Source organism: Brachionichthys hirsutus, chromosome 7 (assembly GCF_040956055.1).
Source record: "Brachionichthys hirsutus isolate HB-005 chromosome 7, CSIRO-AGI_Bhir_v1, whole genome shotgun sequence".
Taxonomy (NCBI): domain Eukaryota; kingdom Metazoa; phylum Chordata; class Actinopteri; order Lophiiformes; family Brachionichthyidae; genus Brachionichthys; species Brachionichthys hirsutus.
Window position 1 is genome coordinate 475,057 of NC_090903.1, and position 23,614 is coordinate 498,670.

At 45.1% G+C, this 23,614-nt stretch overlaps 1 protein-coding gene across 1 annotated transcript; it reads right to left on the reverse strand.

Annotated features, from left to right (window-relative positions):
- On the reverse strand, positions 1-23,614 carry LOC137896174 (L-threonine ammonia-lyase). The gene is made up of 11 exons (XM_068741705.1): positions 23,508-23,614; positions 19,216-19,537; positions 16,561-16,677; positions 11,022-11,263; positions 9,609-9,774; positions 7,410-7,509; positions 7,241-7,316; positions 6,922-7,047; positions 4,167-4,334; positions 1,823-1,880; positions 1-99 (listed from the first exon to the last, which is right to left on the reverse strand). The coding sequence occupies exons 1-11, from the start codon at positions 23,612-23,614 to the stop codon at positions 1-3; spliced, it is 1,581 nt and encodes a 526-aa protein (XP_068597806.1).

The following is a 23,614-nucleotide window of genomic DNA, read 5'->3' on the forward strand; positions in this document are numbered from 1 at the left end:
TCAGTGGTCCAGCCAGCATATCGACGGATAGCGCTCATTCAGGGTCTTGCGCAGCTGAGCGCTCTGTGTCTTGTCCCTGGTTTCCACCACGCACTCCACCTGTCAACACGCGGTCATAAGGTTAGTATTTGGGCGGGGCGGGGGAGGGGCTGGAATCAATCTAGCAGTTTCACTATATTATGAAAAAACTTCAGTCGTATTTGTATTCATTCATTTTCTTAGCTGCCTCATTCGAAAGGTTACCAAGGCCTATCCCAGCCGTCCCCGGGTCATCGCGGGGTCACACATAGACAGCCATTCAAGCACATACACACCTATGGACAATTTAGCTTAACCAATTCCCCTAACGTGCGTGTTTTTGCTGGTGGGAGAACCCGGAGAGAACCCACGCAGACACGTGGAGAACATGCAAACTCCACACAGAAAGGGCACGAGTCGGATTCGAACCTGCGACCTTCTCGCTGTGAGGCGACTGCGCTACCTACCCACCTATAATTACTATAAGTAGTTGAATAGTCTTTTTATTATCCATTTTTGCATTATGAAATAAATAAAACTAGAACATTTTAAATCTGTGATATGTGTGTTTATTTGTGATTCATCAGGATGCTTTGTCACCATAATACTAGTAATATTAATAATATTATGAACATAATTCTCCACTGTTGAACGTTTCAGATTTTTATGAACACCTAGTTCTAGTGACACGGATGAACAAAGCGAGAGGAAGCTAGCGGCTTGTACTGGTCTTCCCTCCACTCATCCATTCACAGATGTTTCACTATCAGCATATGAATTTATAGATGGCTGAACAGGACCGTTTACTAGCCATAAATATATGTACACGAGTACTGGGCTTTGCCCCCTCAGTCTTAAGATTTCCTTCCAGCCAATGGCAATTATGCAACACGAACACAGCTGGTCTTCACTGAACTCGTTTAACGACGACTCCGCGTTATGGCGAGCGTTCTGAAATGTACAATTCTGTTTCGTTTTTCCTCGCCACTCATTGCTTGAGGGATAGTTTGGTTCGAATAAAAAGCCAGTCTAGACCTACTCTTTGAGGATTCCAGAAGTATTTCTGTGAATGTTTAGCAAAAAATGTACAAGACGGGAAAATCAGTCGGAGAGCACAGACCTCCCCCAAGCAGCTGACCTCATTCTGGATCTGATCCGGATGAAATTCGGTGATGAGATAGAGACCCCCCCCCCCCCCCCCCCCTACATGACTGTGTCAAATTCCATAAACATCGGTCAATATTCAACCGAGATATTGAGGAACAGATTTTAAAGCTCTATTGAATGCATTGTTAATGGAAATTTCAAAGTGATCCAGAATCCAGAATCTCTTCTGGATCATCACCCAAATTTACTCGATTGTTTCTGGTAACATTCCCAAAATCAAGATCTGTCCGTGAATCTTTGCGTCATCTTGCTAACAGAACCAAAACATAACCTCGGCTGATCGTGAAATATTGTTTGGAAGATTAGAATACAATCTGTATATTTGTGTGTATATATATACATGTGTATGGATATATATGTATGTATTGATATATGTATGGATATACGCTGACAATTTCTGAGAAACAAGAAAAAATAACTTTTTTGTGATGTTCTCGTAAGGGAAGGGGGCGGTTCCAAATCAAATCAACCCACCCCCACCCGGTTCATTTGGGTTAAAAAGCCTTTGAAATATTGTCCTTGGTCTCTGTTTCATTGAAAAGTGAACCGAAATAAAAAATCATTCAAGTGTGGTCTGGCTGAACTAGATGAGCAGGCGGAATTATGATGAGGCGTTGGGAACGAGTCAGTCGCCGACCTTTGCCTTGAAGAGTTCCGACTTGTCGCTTTGCCTCCGATGGCAGACGTCCAACAACCTGGAAGGCAAAACAGAGAGCAACAATTTAAGGGTGGGGGGGAAGCGATTATTTGGTGAGTTTGGTTAATTTGTGGTTATTACTCGGTGGGACCCGGTTAATAAGAAGGGGGCTGTCACGGGCTTCTCCTGACTTGTTTTGCCCCATCTGCTGGTCTTTATTGTTACCTGCAGGTGACTCTGGAGAAGGGGGAGGAGCTCTTGGTCAGCGTCCACCTGGGCTGATTGAGGCTAGTGATGGTAAACTCGATTCTTTTTACTGAATCGAGTTTAAATGAGTCACTCACTAAAGTGAATCGAGTCATTTGAGTCAGTTACCCAGAAGGAGAAACTTGTGAATACAAGTAATAAATAAAAAAGTTGTATCTTTATTTTTATTAATTATGTTTCCACCAATATTCCAAAAATATATTTTCTAATTTAAATTAAATAATAAAAAGGCTGAGTTAAATCGCTTCTGTTAAGTTTCACCTTTTCATTACAGTAGCTGCAGCGGCAAAAGGCCGCCGGACACTAAAGCGTATCTTCACAATAAACAGTGGACGAACTGACTGAATATATATTTTACTTTAGCATCTTAATGATCTTTGCGAGACAAACATAACGTGCGGAGCAGCAGCCCCTCGGCTCCGGCGAGGAAGGACCCCCCAGGCCCAAGTCGAGTGGCTGCTGCCGCTGAAAGCGGGGGGAGGGGGTCAGTGAGTCGTTCAGAAGAGTATGTGAGCTTCGACTCAGTGACTCGTATGTGAGTACAAGTTATGTTAGAACAGCAGCTAACTAGCGGTAGCATGGAGGAGTCAGTGAACGATTCAGTGGGGACTGAAAATCGTGACTCGTGAGTCAGTAAAGCGCACTAATTGAGGCTGAAGGCTTGACGCGCCAGCTTTGACTGCTGTTCTGGGGCACCGAGATGGATTGGTTTGGTTCTCCTCTTTTGCACCCGAGCGCACCGGCAAACCACTGTGAAGGTCATGTTGCTGCACCTCATGATTTGCCTTATTACGCACACCTGTGTCTGCCTTATTATGCACACCTGTGTCTGCCTTATCACGCACACCTGTGTCTGCCTTATTACGCACACCTGTGTCTGCCTTATTACGCACACCTGTGTCCGCCTTATTACGCACACCTGTGTCTGCCTTGTTACGCACACCTGTGTCTGCCTTATTACGCACACCTGTGTCTGCCTTATTACGCACACCTGTGTCTGCCTTATTACGCACACCTGTGTCTGCCTTATTACGCACACCTGTGTCTGCCTTATCACGCACACCTGTGTCTGCCTTATTACGCACACCTGTGTCTGCCTTATCACGCACACCTGTGTCTGCCTTGTTACGCACACCTGTCTGCCTTATTACTCACACCTGTGTCTGCCTTATTACGCACACCTGTGTCTGCCTTATTACGCACACCTGTGTCTGCCTTATTACGCACACCTGTGTCTGCCTTATTACGCACACCTGTGTCTGCCTTATCACGCACACCTGTGTCTGCCTTATTACGCACACCTGTGTCTGCCTTATTACGCACACCTGTGTCTGCCTTATTACGCACACCTGTGTCTGCCTTATTACGCACACCTGTGTCTGCCTTATTACGCACACCTGTGTCTGCCCCTCGCTCCTGGACCTGCGGCGTGCGGATTGGCTGCGGTCACCCCGGACACACCTGAGGCAGATTGAGGCAAATCTCCACCAGCCCTCATAAGCCCTGCTCCGCCCGGTCGGACGATTCTTTGGATTTTGCCTCGGTGCAAAATGTCTTTCTGCCGCTCCCCGTCCCCGCTCCCCGCTCCCCGTCCCCGTCCCCGTCCCCGGGTCTCGCCTCGCCTTGCCGACCGCCGCTGATTCGTGCGCCCGGGTCTTGCGTAGCGTTTTCCTTTTGTTTTGCGAACGGCTGTGAGTAGAGCTGGCTTTTTGTTATTCTTTCTCGGCTGTGTCTTGTGTTATGTAGATATTTTCGTTGGGCTCCAGCCACCCCGCGATCCTGCGTACAGCTCCAGGAAGTTGAGCTTTCTTCAGTAAAATATAAAGTACACGTTCGCACCGTCTCCGCCCTCTGGTCCCTGGGGTCCCCTCGCCTCAGTCCGTAATAACCTTACTGCTTTACACATGACAGATATGTTGCTTGCTTCTCTTTTGGTGATTATTAATTATTCAGTTTAGACCTGGAACTGTCTGGGGGGTCCCCTTTTGACCTTCCCATTGAGCCAAGGTCAATGACAGATTTATCGTTAAACACATTGACCCTGAGGTATTTCGAACTTGGCGAGCATTGCATTTACCTCATGTCTTCTCTAGACAGGAGCTCCAGCAGCTTGGCCATGTCTCGAGGCCATTCTCCTAACTGCACAGAAAACTTTTTGACACGTTCGTCCAGCACCAGCGCCCGGTCCACACACTGCCTCACCAAGTCCAGTTCCATGTTGGCACTGCTCACCACCACAGCAACCCTGCAGCAGACAATGGGAGACTGCTGCGTCAGCTACTGCTTTGTGATTCAAATATTTAGACATGACAAAAATACTCCTTCGTCACCATTCAAAATACTAAAACAGTTATTTTTCATTTGATGGACAGTGTTCATCAGCAACGCACTGAGATATTTCCTCCCAGGAATGTAACATCATACGTGGCCAATGTTGACGTTCAATCAACATTAGCATCAAAAGATGTATGCACTGATCTTTTCTGTATTTTTGTACTTTGTAGCGGATATTCCTTCTGTCCGTGGTGCTGCAGAACCTGGACCTGTGTCCCTCAGCGCTGATGTCCACGTCGCTAGCATTAGCATTTATAGCATTATATCGCTAGCATTAGCATTTTGTTTTTGTCTGCTCCTGCTCTGTCTCGCTATCACTTCCCTATCCATCTCCTTGACTCGTCTCCGACCTGCCATTCTCTCTCTCTCTCTCTCTCTCTCTCTCAACCCAGCCGGTCAGACAGATGGCCGTCCACCATGAGCCTAGGTTCTGTCCAAGGTTTCTGCCCGGTAAAGGGAAGTTTTTCCTTGCCTCCGTTGCGCTTGTGGGTCAAGTTGGGTTCTGTGTTTCCCTGCAGGTCTTTCCCTGCTAATCCTGTAAAGTGCCTTGAGACGACTTTATGTTGTGATCTGGCGCTATAGAAATAAAACTGAATTGAACTGAATTGAATTCTTTCACTCATCTTCTACTGCTTTTCTGTTTTGCTGGTCACCGGAGTCGCTGGAGCCTTTCCCAGCTTGCTTCACTTCACTTCACTTTTATTGATTTGTCCCTCGGAGGGCAATTTGCTCCTGTCCACCTGGAATTTAGCGGGGGCTTTGGCCAGGAGGCGGAGCCACACGGAGACAGACAACCAATCTGGAGGTGGGAAGAAACAGGAACCTGGTACCCTCTGGCCATGTGGACATGCAGGTTCATTTTAAAGTGGTTAAAAAAACAATTCCGTCTGTAGCTGGCCTCCTTACTCCGTTGAGGGGGGGGTAGAGCTGAACTGGTTAAAGTGTCAGCCATCATGGACAGCACCCCCCACCCCCAGCGAGCACCTTAAACTCCTTCTGTGACAGACCGAAAGTGTAAGAGGGAGAGCCTCTTCATTCCGACTGCAGCCAGGCTGCAAAGTGACTTCCTGTAGCCTGGCAAGGGTTTTAATAGCATTGTACTACCAGTAATACCAGTACCTCAATGTTTCTAGAGGTAAATGTTTCAGTAAATCAGTAAAGTATCTTAACTTACCCTTTAGGGCAGGGGTGTCAAACTCATTTTCTCCGAGGGCCACATCAGCATTATGTTGACCCTTAACAGTGCAAATGTAACTAAATATAATGTAAAATAAATGTAACTACTCCTTAACATGCTGTTAAACAACTGTACTTATTACTTAATTAAGTTAAAAACATTACATATACAATTGCATAGTTGTAAAAATATATGGATACCTTATTGCTGTAATTATAAATCCTTTCAATTTATCAGGTTAATAAAACCACACCAACAACCAAACTTATTCAAGTAAATAATATTCAATGATAAATACAGAAAAATATCCAACAAGTTATGACATTAACTTTGTTCAACTCTTTAGTCACAGCTGAGAAGCAGAAGCAACGATTGTGAGCTGTTAAGAACACGTGTGACCGATGCAGCATTTCACAAGAACAAACGTCGGCACACAGCTCTCGAGGGCCGCAAACAATGACGTGGAGGGCCACATTTGGCCCCCGGGCCTTGAGTTTGACACCTGTGCTTTAGGGCAGTGGTCCCCAACCACCGGTCCGTGGCCCGGTACCGGTCCGTGAGGCAATTGTTACCGGGCCGCACAGAAAGAATAACTAGTGTAAACAATTTCCGTCGTATTGATGATTAGCGTCTAAAAGGTGTTTTAGGGTTAGGTTTAAGGATTTTCGCCAACGTAAAACAATCGCCTGTGACTTTACATGCTTTACGTGATACGTTACTAAAACAGCTGTAAACTAGTGAACATTTATTTAAAAAACAAACGTCTTTGGAGAGCTTCTTTGCTAAGGGGAAAGTCCAACTGAGGAGGAAGGAGAGGAGTCGACGACCTCCAAGAAAAGAAAACTTATTTTAGCAGACAAACCAGGAGTCAGACTTAAAACTCGGGTTTATCTCCAGCTGCCTTGCTTCAGTAACGAGGCAATGAAGGGTTCAAAAAGGGTTCGGGACAGAGAGACCAAGAACCCGGATTAAGAGACAAGAACCTGGATTAGAAAACAAGAATGTGGAATTTATGAAGCAAAAAAATGCGAACATGAAGGACAGAAGCAGTTATTGGTAAGATTATATTCCTGTTTTTTTTATAAAATTACACACACACACCCCCGCCCCCGGTCCGCTTGTGTCTGTAATGTTACAACCTTAAGCCACAGTCAGATTTCCCTCACATGAAGCAGGAATCTTCCATGAACTTCGTGCTCTAAGCTGTTCGTATATTAAAAGCTACTAATTTAGACGTTTTTCCTCTGCTTTGCCTTGAAGAGGAAATTAAGAGCAATTCTGTTTCCTGGACTCCGGCGGGTTCAATAATGAACTGACCCACCTTTTGCCTCTCAGTTCAGGTAGTTTCCCAGCCAAGATGGCCGCCAGGCCCATTGCTCCCTCCGTGTCCACAGTCGAGTGCTCGTACTCCTGAATCCGCAGCATCGCCAGCAACGTGTCCTCCTCACTGTCAGGCAGAAAGAAAAGTGTTGCTGCTTTTTCAACCAAAGTTCATATATTTCTATTTATTTCATGTTGGGAGATAATCCTATAATAATTAAGTTCTGCATCATAATATCTGGAATTCAGTCATTTTACAAGCGTCAACCAAAATCTGAACGTCAACACATATTTGTAGATGTCCTGTGCAGAAGCAGTACCTGACACAAAGGATTTGATCAACAAGGGTCTTTGCCAGCTGGAAGATGTTAACACCCAGTGAATGCTCCATCAAATCTGAGGTAAAACAAATCAGCCCAATAGAGGTTGCTCATTTTTCAACATTCAATCAACATTCTATTACATATGTGGAAGCACGGCTGACGTCACCTCTGTAGAGTTTCTTATTGGGGTTGCAGGACATGTCTTTGAGTGGGCTGTCAGTTTTGAGAGATTTCAGCAGCAGAGGAAAATCTTCTGGTTCAATTCCCTGTTGAATAGTTTAAATAATTACAATTTTGCTGATACAATATTTTCATGATGTTTCCAAATGTCGTGAGATATTATGGGCTCTGTTCACTGTGCAAGTGTGAAAGCAATTGTCCAACTTTTGTCGTTATATTTGTCCTACTATTTAAAGGACTGTGACACCTTTATTGTCTTATTTTATTACTACACTCACACCTTCCATCTGGGGGTAATCTGATCAGGACCTGTCCTTTCAGTCCCAGATAAAGCACGTTTCAAGGACTGCGTTCTTTCACCTTCGGAATATCTCAAAGGTCAGGCACCTCCTAACCCGAAAAGATGCAGAACAAATAGTCCATGCTTTTGTGACTTCCAGACTGGACTACTGCAACTCCTTACTGTCCGGCTGCCCAAAAAGGTCTATTAAACATCTCCAGCTAATCCAGAATGCAGCAGCTCAGGTTCTGATCCAGAATGCAGCAGCTCGTGTTCTGATCCAGAATGCAGCAGCTCAGGTTCTGATCCAGAACGCAGCAGCTCAGGTTCTGATCCAGAACGCAGCAGCTCGAGTTCTAACGGGAACCAGACTGAGAGAACACATTTCCCCTGTTCTGGCGTCTCTGCATTGGCTTCCTGTTAGGGAACGGATTGAATATAAAATCCTTCTACTTACTTTTAAAGCCCTCACTGGCCAGGCCCCTCCTTACCTTACAGAGATGATTATCCCGTATTGCCCCACTAGAACCCTGCGGTCCCAAAATGCTGGCCTGCTCGTGGTTCCTAAAATATCCAAGAGCAGACAGGGGGGCGGAGCTTCCAGTTATCAAGCTCCTTTAATGTGGAATCAGCTCCCTGATTGGTTCGTGAGACAGACACCATCTCTATGTTCAAGAGTAGACTAAAGACTTTCCTTTTTAACAAAGCTTATAACTAATCGATGCAGTAATCAATATAATCAATATGCTGTCATTAGGCAGCACTGGTGGCTTAACATCATGACACACTGAGCTCCTCCCCCTTTATCTGGTTATTCATGTTATAAATATATGTCAGTAATCTCTCTCTCTTCCTGTAGTCTTGTTCTCTCTCTCCCTCTGTTTGTCCCTCTCTCTCTTTCAGGTCCTTCTGTCCGTGGTGCTGCAGAACCTGGACCTGTGTCCCTCAACGCTGATGTCCACGTCGCTAGCATTAGCATTTATAGCTTTATATCGCTAGCATTAGCATTTATAGCTTTATATCGCTAGCATTAGCATTTATAGCTTTACATCGCTAGCATTAGCATTTATAGTTTCATACATCTCCTTGTTTCTGTCTCTCCTCCGACCTGCCATTCTCTCTCTCTCTCGCTCTCTCTCTCTCTCTACCCAGCCGGTCAGACAGATGGCCGTCCACCATGAGCCTAGGTTCTGTCTAAGGTTTCTGCCTGTTAAAGGGAAGTTTTTCCTTGCCTCCGTCTCCAAAGTTCTTGCTCTTGTGGGTCAAGTTGGGTTCTGTGTTTCCCTGCTAATCCTGTAAAGTCCTTAAGACGACTTCCTGTTCTGATCTGGCGCTATATAAATAAAACAGAATTGAATTGAATTGAATCTGCATAAACATTTCACCTCAAATACATGAATATGTATTTTAAGATGAATGTATTAATAGTTTAGGATCCAAATACAAACCCTGCACCCAAATTCTATGACATACCTGTTAGCGGCTCATTGTATGTGACACAATAGTGCTAAATGTGACCATGAACATGTCATGTTACAAAGCTAGCACACAGATGATTAACATCGAGGAGGTTTCTACCATCCATTTCCTATTGTCGGTGTGACTGAATGTTTCTAGACTGCGGGAGATACCAGAGAACTCAGAGGGAACATTTGGAGTGAGCCACTCTTTTGAGTCTTTGAAGACACAATTGCCTGCCAAATGGGGAATCCAGGACCAGTCCATTTGATTGGGTTTCCCTTGTCCCGTCCAACAAATACAACAAATACACAGACAGAGGACGAGCAAGAGGGTTTGAGATAGCCACACAGATTCACCATCTTGTGCTTTATAAGTATTGTGAATTTGACATCAATGAACTTTTTTTATTCTTCATTCCATGAATTACCATAGCTGCTAACTTACTATGACCAGAATTTTAGAATTGAGGTGCTTGATAGCTGCAGCTGTTCCAGCCAAGAGACCATATTGTCCAACAGCAGGTACAAGAACTGCATCCAGTTTCGGCACTTGGTCAAAGATCTCCATGCCCATTGTGCCCAATCCAGCTAGGTATGCTGGGCTTTCATCTCTGGAACACAGAAAGGTAAAGCTATGCATCATGTAAAGGCCACTAGTCTCCGAAGGATCATTAGAAAAAATAGAAGGGGTCATTTTATTAAAAGCATTCTCAATTATGTTCACTCAGATCTACACTGTTCAAAAAGGTTCCAAACCGCTTTGTCCGTTACCGGGTCGCGGGTCGTGCTGGAGACTATCCCAGGTCGCCAGGTCATTCCAGAGCGCTCACAACTACCGTGGGACAAAAAGGTTTGGCAGCTACCGATTGTGAAAGTTATCCCACTTAAACAGATGAGAGAGGTCTGTAATTTTCATCGTAGGTACACTTCAACTGCGAGACAGAATGTTAAAAAAATCCACATTGTATGTTTTTTAAACAATTTATTTTTATAATGGTGTAGAAAATAAATATTTAGTCAATAGCAAACGTTCAACTCAATACATTGTAGTGTAACCTTGGTGGTAGAGGTCAAATGTTTCCTCTAGTTCTTGACCCGGTTTGGACTCAAGCTGGTATTTTTACCCACTTCCACGCAGATCTTCTCTCGAGCTGTGATGTTTTGGGGCTGTTGCTGGGCAACACTGACTTTCAACTCCCTCCACTGATTTTCTTCTTCTTTTTTACCTTGTCTGCATTCGTGCTCCACAGTGACGTACACAACGTCAGTCTCTGCTAGAGTTCTCTGCTTTTTATTCTGATAGTGATTGTGACCGTCACCTGCCCTCTTGGCAGACTAGCCTATTCATATTTTATTAGTTTTATTACCTGCTTACCGCCGTAGAGGGCTGTGCACACCGCAGTGAACACACAACATGGACAAACACAAAGTGACAAATACACAGTGTTCTGAGGAGAGAGTGCAACGGATTTATTTGTGCCCCTTAATTCTACCCCTTCATCCAACCATCACCAAGAATTATCCCAAAACACTGTAAGTTATGCACTAACATACCAAGCCTCAAGTAGACGAACTGTTCTCGAGGTAGACAAATTGCACCCAGATACAGACAGACTAACCATAGGACCCGGGGTTAGGGACAGGACAGATTGTATTTGTATTTAGATATCACATGTTTTTAGGTGCCACATTTGTACCCTACGAGGTGAGACACCTGTAAAGTGCCTTGAGATATTTTTTTGTCATGATCTGGTGCTATATAAATTAAAATGAATTGAATTGACTACAATTTTGGTGAAATTACATTCTGGCTACATTAAAACAGTGAAAGTGAAAGGTCATCATTTGTAGCACCTACTCTTCAAGGTAGAGATATCCATTTTCTTTGGCCAGATGGTGGGCATGGTTCCTCGAGTCTTGGAACGTGCTGCCATATGAGATGAGCATGGCACCATAGTCTCTGTAAATCCTGAGGCGAGGCAAAGTGCAGCTCAACGGCATGATAACAAACACAGGGATTTTCAGCTCCACTGCATGATGAGCCATGGCCATGGAGAAGTTACAGTCATTGGCCACAATTACACCATTCCTCTGCTGCTTCTGGAAGGATATGAACACAATAAAAGGTAGTCATTTCTGCTGGCCTGGAGATCGTCAGAATTAGACAATTCTAATTTTATAAATTGTTTGTTTGGTTTGTAATTATCGAATGCAGATGGTTAGATGTTGTTTTTCTTTAACAGGGGTAAGGATTATTGCACGCTTGAGAGAAATGAGAGAAAACCCACTTTTCAATAATGAATACTGAATTATACTGTTTCGGATGTCGCCTGAGGCAAAAAAGGCTCACGTTTGGTATCCAGCACAACCTGATGAGAAATGGGCTGCTGGAACAGGATATCACTGGACACGGGTGAATACTTTGAAACCGACAAACAAAGAAGCAGCTGTTCGCCCAGTGTTCCAACATCCGTTGGCAAAAACTATTCACAACCAGAGATTGATGAAATACTACAACAATGCGATGGCACGTGGGAACCATGATGCCATGTCAGTGGTGTCATCATCAACCCCGCAATCAGAGATGGGGCACCAAGCCCCAGCTGATAACAACAACCTTTTTCCAAGAGTTGTTCATCTGAGACAGAATATCGTGAACCAACTAGAAGAGTGGAGGCCCCGGCAAAAACCAAAGCACAGTTGCCAATTACCTTCAGAAGACCTGATAGCGGAAGTAAATACTGCACTAAGAGGTATCCCTATGGGAACCATCACTGACTCCAATAAACTGATACAAAGTACAGCAACCATAATCCTTGAGAAGCCTAGGTACAAGATGGGCTTGGACCATAACAAGCAGTATCCGCCATGGAAGAGACGGTTGGAGACCAAGATAATGACAAGACAGAGCGTTAGCCAGCTAACAGAGCACCAGAAAGGGTACATGTGTGGTGACCACTTAGTAATAGGTCTCTCACCCAAGAGGTTTATGGGTAGTGGGCATGGTGTTGCACCCATAATGTTTTGGCGCTCAGATTGTCATTCATTCTGTTGTTGGCATCTGAAGAGTAAAGAGCAGTAACCCACCTTGGTCTCAGAGTCATTCCTCATCCTGCCACATGGTGACCCCAAATTGAACATGTTCGAAGCAGCAGATGGCAGCGCTTCCTCGTCAGCCATGTCGCCCCGACTCGCACAACCGTCCGGTTTCACCGCATCAGTGAAACTTCCAGAGTTCTGGCACAACGACCCGGCTCAGTGGTTCCAGCACGTCAAGGCGCTTTTCCACCTTCGAGGAATCACCAAGGACGACTCAAGGTACTACCCGGTGGTCGCAGCCCTGGACCAGCAGTCCACACGCCACGTAATGCAGCTGTTACGCGCCCCTCCACCACTCGGGAAATACGCCGCGCTCAAACAGCTCCTGCTCCGGAGATTCAGTCTGTCCGCCGCGGAGAGAGCGGACAGACCCCTGTCTCTGCCCGGATTGGGCGACCTCGACCTCATGGACAATATGCTGTCATTGTTGGGCTCGGATGAAGATGGCTTCATTTTCCCGCAAATTTTCCTGCGCCAGCTTCCGCCTCCGGTGCGCGCAGCCCTGGCCAATTCCCCGTGCCTGGCCGCTAACGATCTCCGGGGTTTGGCTGAAGAAGCGGATAGGGTCCTGCTGACGTCCAGACGTCCCACCGGGCAGTGGGTGGCGTCAACTTCCCTGCAGCCGACGGCCATGGCGGCTGGAGTCGCCGCGCGTAAACAGCACAGAGGTGACCTGTGTTTTTTCCACCAGCGTTTTGGCTGCAAGGCTCGGCGTCGTGTTCCACCGTGCACGTTTGAGGCGCCGGGAAACGCCAACGCCAGCGCTCAGTGGCAGCTGTGAGCGCTGGTGAGCAGGAAGAGCTGCTGTTCGTGAAGGACTCCCTATCAGGACGCCGTTTTCTGGTGGACTCCGGCTCTCAGAAGAGCATCCTCCCTCCAGCTGACTCGGACCTGTCAGCCCGCGGCAGCGGGCCGCAATTGAGTGCTGCCAACGGATCCACTATTGGGACATTTGGGACCAGGTCTGCGTCTGTCTGTTTCCATGGCCGCAGGTTTGAGTGGGACTTCGTTATAGCCTCCACGACTGTTCCCATCATCGGTGCAGATTTTCTGTGTGCAAATGGTTTACTGGTTGATGTTGCTAATAGATGATTGATTGATGCTGTGTCTTTTGCAACTTTTCCATGCCAGACAGGGGGATCTGGGCCGCTGATGCATGCCAGTTTTTCAACGTCGGGCGATGCGTTTCTGCGGTTACTGGCAGATTTTCCGTCGTTGACCACACCGGCCTTTTCTACCGCGGTTGCTAAGCATGGGGTAGAGCACTTCATTCCCACTGTAGGTCCACCAGTCTTTGCACGCACACGGCGCCTTGACACTGTCAAGTTGGCTTCGGCGAGGGAAGAGTTTGCTACTATGGAGCGTCTGGGCATAGTGAGGCGTTCGAACAGTCCTTGGGCTTCGCCGCTCCATATGGTACCCAAAGCGGATGGGTCGTGGCGGCCATGCGGCGATTTTCGCCGCTTAAACAATATCACCACACATGACCGCCATCCCATTCCGCATATCCAGGATTTTTCTGTTCACCTGGCGGGAACAACGGTTTTCTAAGGTAGACCTGGTGTGCGTTTATCACCAGGTACCGGTACGTGCAGAGGATGTGCCCAAGACCGCTGTCATTACTCCGTTCGGGCTTTTTGAGTTCATGCGCATGCCTTTTGGCCTGAAGGGGACGGCACAAACGTTTCAGAGACTCGTGGACTCAGTGAATTTTTCTGCCATGGCTGCTGTCCAGCCTGGTGATCGGGACATCCTCAACCTTAAATCTGCTGGTACAGGCCTCAGGCTTGAGGATGTTGTGGTGCAAGCAGGCGGTCCTAGCCTCCTCTGCGACGTCTCCATGGGCCGTCCTCGCCCGGTCATCCCAGTCACCTGGCGCCATTGGGTTTTTGACTCTGGTCACTCCCTCTCGCATCCAGGAGTCCGTGCTTCTGTGAGGCTGGTCAGTTGTAAGTTTGTGTGGCCCGGTCTTCGCAAAGAGGTAAAGGAGTGGGCTGCTGCATGTGTGGCATGCCAGCATGCGAAGGTTCACCAGCACACCAAGACTCCACTCGAACCGTTCTCAATTCCGGAACGGCGGTTCAACCATGTGCATGTGGACCTGGTGGGCCCCTTGCCTCCCTCTCAGGGTTTTACGCACCTGCTGACGATGGTGGACCGTACCACCCGGTGGCCAGAGGCGGTTCTGCTGTCCTCAACGACTTCTGCAGCCGTGGCGCGTGCATTTGTGTCGTCTTGGGTTGCACGTTTCGGTGCCCCGTCTGACATCACTTCTGACAGAAGCCCTCAGTTTGTTTCAGAGCTCTGGTCAGCAACAGCGAGTTCCCTGGGCACGCAGGTTCACCGCACTACCGCGTACCATCCTCAGGCTAACGGCTTAGGTGAACGTTGTCACCGCTCGCTCAAGGCTGCTTTGTAACTGGGTAGATTGTTTGCCTTGGGTGATGCTGGGGTTCAGCTCCAAAGGAGGACCTTTTTTTTAATTTTTATTTTTTTTATTTTTTTGATGCTTCACCTGCTGAGTTGGTGTTCGGGCAACCGCTCCGCATTCCGGGTTAGTTTTTTACGGAGAGTTCTGCCCCGCAGTAACATCGTTTTTCGTCAAACGCTGCTCTGTCTCCAGTGCCTGTTCATCACTGTTTTCCACGGCCGTTCGTGCCGCTGGAGCTCGCAAAAGCTCGCAAAAGCTCGCAAAAGCTCATTTTGTTTTCCTGCGAAGAGGTGTGTCCGGCCCAGGTTCCCCGTCGGGGTCGTCCCCCTTCCAGACTCACTGAGGTTGAAGGTCCTGAAAGGAAGCCTTCTGCGGATGTTGTGACTCCTAACTGTGATGCGAGTGGACGCCTGGCGCTACAGGTTCCTACGGTCGGACAGCATAGCCGATATGGCAGGCGGATCAGGCCCGCTGTCAGATATTGACTGGTTATCCAGATGTTCCCTCTGGGTGTCCAGGGGGGGGCTGTGTGGTGACCACTTAGGGTGCTTTCACACTGCACCAAGAGGACTCGGTTCCTTTGGGAACAAATTCCTGCATTTATAATTCGCTGAAAGGTCTGCGTTCACACTGATTTCTTCACGAAACGAACTTTCTGAGCAGCGTCGCGTGGCTGAAAGGGCGCTCGTCGATTGGACACAGTAGAAGGGGAAGTCCCGCCCTCTCCCATGTTTTTTTGAGTGCCCAGTTGCAGCTGCTGTTCATTCAAGGAGGGAAGCTCATTTAGTTCTGGCCTAAATCATAAATGTTACACAACGCTAGTCGTTGGGGATCCATAAAGTCTCAGGATCAGTTCAGAACAACGGAATGAAAAACTACAGCTGATTCTCCGCTCTGCGCTTGACTGTGTTAAAGCGCTGTGGAGCTGCGGGGAGAAGTCGTGTCAGTTACCGCTGATAAGTAGCTGGTTCTGAAAAAAATATTAAGGTATTATAACGCATATTTAGTAAATGAAATCTACACACAGTGGTACAGTGTCCCTTTATTTACACATGGTAAATAAAGGGGAACTCAGGAAATACAACAAGCTCTCCATATCTGAGGCACTCAAAAACTGCCAAAGACTAACAGCGCTGGTCACCCGGTTGAAGAGATTCATAAAAGAGCTAGAGGCAAAGAGAATAAACAAGTTCTTCTCTACTGAACCCATTGTCAGCTTGAGGAGGATCTGTATTTTCTTCATTTATTAACATATCCTGTCTCATCAGATCCTCCCCCCTACAGTCAGTTCATTCCAGTCACCTGTGCTCCGGTCATCAACTGCAAATCATCTCTCATCAGCCTTGCTGCCACATTGGTTAGTGATGATACCTACTTTTCAGTGTTCCAGATTCACCTCCTTTGTTTTGACCCTGCCTGATTCTTGGATTCTGTACACTTACCTGGCCCTTTGTATTCAGTTGCCTGATTATCCTCATTACGGGGTTTGTGACCTCTGCCTGATTAATGGAACTATCATTTGGTCTGCCCTTATCCTGATCTTTCTGCTGGATTTGACTGGGATCATAAGATGGCCAAAGGAGAAGATAGAAGAGACAGGTATCAAGACAAGAAAGCTCCTCACCAGCACCCTGGGACTGTACACTAAGCAAAAAGAGGGAGTGAAAGGACTAGTAGTATCAAGGCCACGATCAGCCTCGGGTGTCAGAGGACCAGTACGATATCTCTGCATTGTAATGGTCTCACTTTAATTTTTCTTTGGCGGATGAATAGCTTTCTTGCAGGACTTGAATGAGTTTGTGATGTTGAAAGATGCAATATTCTAGAAATTTGGAATGCCCCTCTCATGTGGTTTGTGTGTGTTTACCTGTTCTAAGCAAGTGAGCAAGTACAGAGCTCCTCTCTCTTTCACAGACCCTGTGTAGTGCAGGTGCTCCTTCTTAAGGTAGATCTCAAGTCCGTACTGCTTTGACAATCTAGAATACTTAAAACACAAAACAGCAGCATTTTAGCATTTCCAGTTTAATCTTGCATGTAAATGCAATTTTACAGAAGGTAACATAAGCACAAACTGTATTTTATTTATTTCTAAAACAGAGATAGTACACAATCATTCCCCATGGAAAGAATTTGTGTCTTTGCATTTTCTTTTTAATTAATGGTCACAGAATGAAAACTGTGTTCTTACATTCAAAAGCTGTAAATAAATTGTATAAGAGTAGACTTGAATATACTGTAGTCCCTCGATATAATACGGTTCATTTTCCGCGACTTCGCTGCTTTGCGGAGTTTTTTAGTGCAATTTCAGATTTTTTTTTTGCACTTGAACGCGCCTTGAAACGGTGAAGACGAATGTGCCGGTCGGAGGAACTGTGAAATACGCGCGGGTTGCTATTAATAACTTCTCATGTGTTCAACCTCGTAGGTTGATCATTAAAATTAAATTCGTTATTTCTAAAAGCTATCATATTTATTTGTTAAGCGTTTGTTTAATAGCGCTCTTATTCTCTGTGTAAAAAGAGGCTTTTATTTTGTAGGAGCATAAACGTCGCGTCCCTTTTGGGTTTTGTTTCTTCCTGTTGATACATGTAGCCGCTGCCGTTCCGCTGTGCTAAGCTATCCAATAAAGCAGCATGAGAGGCTAAAGACAGCACGAGTAGAATATTTGTTCTTCTGCACTCCAAGCGGCTCTTTCCTCGACCTGCACGCCTTAACATTATTAACAGGAAAACGTTTACTGTACGTACTATATATTTATATTCCTCAAACCAATGTTTAGTTCTGAAAAGCTGGGTGCATGGCTCCAGTAGTGATCGGAACACTTGGGGCAGTAACCCCCAAGCTGGGTGCATGGCTCCAGTAGTGATCAGGGCACTAGGGGCAGTAACCCCCAAGCTGGGTGCATGGCTCCAGTAGTGATCAGGGCACTAGGGGCAGTAACCCCCAAGCTGGGTGCATGGCTCCAGTAGTGATCGGAACACTTGGGGCAGTAACCCCCAAGCTGGGTGCATGGCTCCAGTAGTGATCAGGGCACTAGGGGCAGTAACCCCCAAGCTGGGTGCATGGCTCCAGTAGTGATCAGGGCACTAGGGGCAGTAACCCCCAAGCTGGGTGCATGGCTCCAGTAGTGATCGGAACACTTGGGGCAGTAACCCCAAGCCGGGGAGAAGGAAGTCTGAACTTCCCTGCTTGGGCTGCGGCCCCCCCGACCCGGCCCCGGATAAGCAGTTGAAGATGGATGGACAAACTGTATGTGGCAGTAAGCTGTAAAATGGGCCACTTTACTGGGTATCACTAAAAGGTCTTCCCTGTATTACTGACATGAATGTATTCTTATTTATCAATTTGTAGATTCATTCATGGATTGTTGTCAACAAATTTACCGGTAGTTACTTTGAAGTTTGTTCTCCTGTGTGTGTTACAGTTTCCATTTATTTCTCTGGCAATTCATAAGAGAAAACATTCTAATATTCAGAAAACATTTGTGAGATAGATAGATAGATAGATAGATAGATAGATAGATAGATAGATAGATAGATAGATAGATAGATAGATAGATAGATAGATAGATAGATAGATAGATAGATAGATAGATAGATAGATAGATAGATAGATAGATAGATAGATAGATAGATAGATAGATAGATAGATAGATAGATAGATAGATAGATAGATAGATAGATAGATAGATAGATAGATAGATAGATAGATAGATAGATAGATAGATAGATAGATAGATAGATAGATAGATAGATAGATAGATAGATAGATAGATAGATAGATAGATAGATAGATAGATAGATAGATGATAGATAGATAGATAGATAGATAGATAGATAGATAGATAGATAGATAGATAGATAGATAGATAGATAGATAGATAGATAGATAGATAGACAGATAGATAGATAGACAGATTAATAGATAGATAGATAGATAGATGTTAGATAGATGATAGATAGATAGACAGATAGATAGATGTTAGATAGATAGATAGATAGATAGATAGATAGATAGATAGATAGATAGACAGATTAATAGATAGACAGATAGATAGATAGATAGATAGATAGATAGATAGATAGATAGATAGATAGATAGATAGATAGATAGATGTTAGATAGATAGATAGATAGATAGATAGATAGATAGATAGATAATAGATAGATTAATAGATAGATAGATAGATAGATAGATAGATAGATAGATTGGTGTGTGAATGCTCAATGGAATGCTTATTTGTATTTGGAGGTATTTGGTACATTCACTCCATTTTTTAACACTTTACCCTAATAACCGACTCTGTGATGGACTGAAATTTTTGGTCATCTTCATTTCAAGTATGATTTTTATCTAACTTTGCATTGCATTAATCAGACAACGAATACTGATCTTATCATTTAAAATTACATAACTACACACCTTTTTTTCAGCTCAATTTGAGACCATTTTTCAGTGTGCAGCAATCATTGCTCTCTTTCTTTCCTACAATACAATATCAGATCTCAGTACTTTAGCATACCGTGCAGGGTGTTTTCTGGATCCCTGTCTGGATCCGGACAGCTGCGGCGCTGATGTCCTCAAAGCGGACGTACTGAGGTTTCGGGACAAACCTGAACTCGCTGATGCGTCTGGTTTTTGGAGGGTCTCTTAGAGTGATCTCAAGCCCTCCCACCACTTTGGTTTCAACAGCCTTTACGTCCCCATTAAGAAGCTCCTCCTCACCAAAGTCCTTCAGTCTCTCTGGTTCAATGAGGGTGGCTCTGCGGCCTGCAGTGCTATTACTGACAGCACTGCATTTGGAAAAGCTTCCAGGCTGACTGGGGCCCAGTTGCAATTCTTCTCTGGGAGAGAAGAGAACAGGAATATGCTAAGATTAAAAAAACAGATATCGTGTGGTTAGTTTTTGTTAGAGTGACTATATAGATTATACCAGGTAGGAAGTGAAAGGTTTTCAAAAAGATAGTGTTGAATTCTGCAAAGCTATAATTTCACAGTGACGTTTGGAATCCATTCAAAACATTAATTTAATCATTCAAAACATTTACAGCGAATTCTATACAATAGAGACACACATATAATCCATCAGCATAAAATGAAGAATCATTTTTCATGTGGCCCAAGCTTTCATTGGGCAGCATGAAATGATTCATTTGGACACTTGGTACATTTGTAACACTACTAAATGGGCATTGAACTTAATTAAACATAACACATCTAATATTATACTAAAAATATGATATGAAACAGGCAGATGAAAGCATAGGACCTAAATGTACATAAATAACTAGAAAATCTCAGAGAGCACAGACCTCCCCCAAGCAGCTCGCTCCCCTCCTAACTGGATCTACACCGTCCACACGGTGATCTGGATCAGCACCAGAAGCTTCTAGATTGTTCTCGGTATCTTTATACACCAACATGAAAAGTGAAAGTGAATCAGAGTTGGTGTGTATTGTGTGGTGATTTTGAATCAGTAAATCAATGATAAGATTTTACATTTTTTCCTGACTTCATTCTGGATCACATCCAGATGAAATAAGAAACCTCCACCCGACATGACTGTGTCAAATTCCATAAACATTGGCCAATAATCAACCGAGCTACTGAGGAACACATTTTGAAGCTCCGTTGACTCCAATGTTAATGAAAAATTCAAAGTAATCTGTAATCCAGGATCTCTGTTCCTGGTAACATTCTCAACATTTCCTAAAAAATGTCATCAAGATCCGTCGCTAACGTTTTGAGTTATCCTTCTAACAGACAAACAAACCAACGCCGGCGATTACATAACTCCTGCCTTCATTAATTTACTTTCATTTATTGTATTATTTTGAGCATGATATAAACAGACGTGCAATACAGCACAAAACTGCGATGAAAACAATGATCAAACGCAAGCTTTGCTGCTGCCTTGGCGGAGGTAAGAAAGCATTTCATTCTTTGTTCGTCACTGATCCCTTCAATCAGCCTTCAACCCTTTAAACTTTTGCAAAATCCAGAATTTATTTCATGGATACATGTGTTGGCTTGTATCTATCAGCTTTTTCGGGGGAAAAAAATCAAACTTCTGAAGTAGAAGTCTCAAAATCCTGAAAGGCCATGTGTACCAAATATGATATGTTTGGCAATAAAGGATTAATGCAGCTCACCACCAGGTATCAATACAGTGGTTAAGATCCTGAACATTCTCAGCAGGGATTTCTAGTATTGCTGTCAACCATGAAAACATTTGAGGGATTAATAAATTATGATCTGAGTTACCGGTACATGTCGATGATTTATGTACGAAGGACTTTCAACGGAAACAAGACCGCAAGGGCTTTTTAGAAATGCTCCTCTTAGACAGGATGTTTGACTGTACTTGTACTGTAATACATGCTACTGTGTGACTGTACTTGTACTGTAATACATGCTACTGTGTGACTGTATTTGTACTGTAATACATGCTACTGTGTGACTGTACTTGTACTGTAATACATGCTACTGTGTGACTGTACTTGTACTGTAATACACGCTACTGTGTGACTGTATTTGTACTGTAATACATGCTACTGTGTGACTGTACTAAATAAATTTATTCATCATCTGTAATTACCTCCCTGTGAAACCATCACCTTATTGTGGTGAAGAGGTTTGTGTGTCCCTATGCTGTGTTGTCTGGAGCCTGGTGCTCCTGGTAGGGTCTCCCATGGCAAATTGGTCTCAGGTGAGGGGCCAGACTAAGAATGGTTTATGAAGAACCTATGAGAAACCGAGGAAGAGGAGATATGACCCGGCACAGAGGAAGCCCGGGGCCCCGGCCGGGACAAGCCCGAAAGAGAGACGTGGCTCCATCTCCATCCTGTGGGTTCACCACCTGCGAGAGGACCCAATAGGGTCGAGTGCGCTGTCATAAGGCGTCCAGGGACCTCGACTGACCAGACCCAGGCAGCAGAGACTGGCTCTGGGGACGTGGAATGACACCGCTCTGTGGGGGAAGGAGCCTGAGCTTCTGCTGGAGGTGGAGGGGTACCAGTTAAATCTGGTGGGGCTTACCTCTACGCACAGCCTCGGCCCCGGAACCATTCTCCTGGATGGAGGTTGGACTCTATTCTTCTCCGGAGTTGCACAAGGTGTGAGGTGCTGGGCGGGTTTGGGGATACTCAGAAGTCCCTGGCTGAGTGCTGCTACGTTGGGGTTTACCCCAGTGGCAAGAGGGTCACCTCCCTACGCCTTTGGGTTATTGCGGGGGGGGCGGGGGGGGATTCTGTCTTTTATCTGTGCATATGCACCGAATAGCAGTTCAGCTTATCAGGCCTTCTTGGAGAACCTGTATGGGGCTCCAGTAAGGGACTCCACAGTTCTGCTGGGGGGACTTCAATGTACACATGGGCAATGATGGCAACACCTGGAAAGGCGTGATTGGGAGGAATGGCCCCCCGATCTAAACCCGAGCTGTCGTTTGTTATTGGACTTCTGTGATAGTGATGGACTGTCCATAATGAACACATGTTCAAACAGAAGGATGATCATACGTGTACCGGTACATGGTACCAGAGCATGTACAGTAAAGATGGGACACAGGGGGGTTGATGAGATCCATACAGATCCAGCTTTTTACTCTCGCAAGCATCCTGGATGGGGCCTGGGAGTATGCCCATCCAGTCTACATGTGTTTTGTGGACTTGGAGAAAGTGTATGACCGGGTTCCCCGGGAGTAAGAACATTTAAGTATTGTTACGTTTCCTCTGCTTCAGATAATGTAAAGTAATACAGACCCATCAATTACAGTGCTCTAAGTTAGCACATCAACAATGGATGGATGGATTGTTGGTGTGTAAAGATACCGAGAACAATCTAGAACTTTCTGGTGCTGATCCAGATCACCGTGTGGACGGTGTAGATCCAGTTACTAAATACTTTTTATTGATTTGTCCCTCGGAGGGCAATTTGGTTTACAGTTGCAGTCTAACTGTAGTCTGCTGCTGGTCGCCGCATGCGCATGCGCCCAGGCAATGTGGGTGAAGTGTCTTGCCTAAGGACACAACGAGCCGGGAATCGAACCGCCAACCTCTCAATCACAGGACGACACTCTCAACCGTCGCCCCCCGGCATGCTCTGAGTGAGTTCTAGTTTATTTTTTACTTCATTGCTAGCATTTTCATTGCTGTTGCTTTTGACGTTGTTGTTATTCAAATAGTGCAAAACAGTATTTTCATTCCACGCTGGCTCTGAAGAATGAATAACTATTTGCTGTATTTCGTCCTTGTTATTTATTTGCCACCATTCAATGTTCAATCAGTGCTCCGTGACTTATAATTTGTTTTAGCACACATACATACCAATAAAGTGCATTTGCTTCATTGTTTTTTCTCTCAATGTGTCCAAAGTGACAAACACAGGAACGCTTTCTGGACTCGATGCCATCTCATTTACATATTGCACATTGCATCAGAAGAGATCTCAAATGGACGGCCTTTTTCATTGCATTACACTGATTTCATTCATGAGCACCAAGATGGGAAGACGTTTGTAGAACGATATTGCTCACTGCTACAAGGAGTTGGTTTAAAACATTGGGGATTGCAGCAATCAAGTCAAAGGAAAACAAGTTGACAAGTCACCAAAGTAAGGAGGAATTTAAGGTGGAATATATCATTTCAGAGTGTTTTTTTTCTGGGTGGGCTGCAGAAAATGCAAATGAGGAAGAGGAATGGAAGTGAAAAACAGATACTTAACATGTGGATGCAGTAAGAAGGAAACTCTGTCGCGAAGAGCTGGTTTAGAGAGAGGTGAGGAGGTTCAAGGCGACGACATGTTCTAAGCTCCAACCTTTGCCAGAAGGGATCCTTCTCCTCTCTGTCTTTCAGTGCCGACCTGGACCTGAACAAGCGTTCAGTAAAATAGCTTGAGTAGAATAACTGGGCAGCAAAATTCAT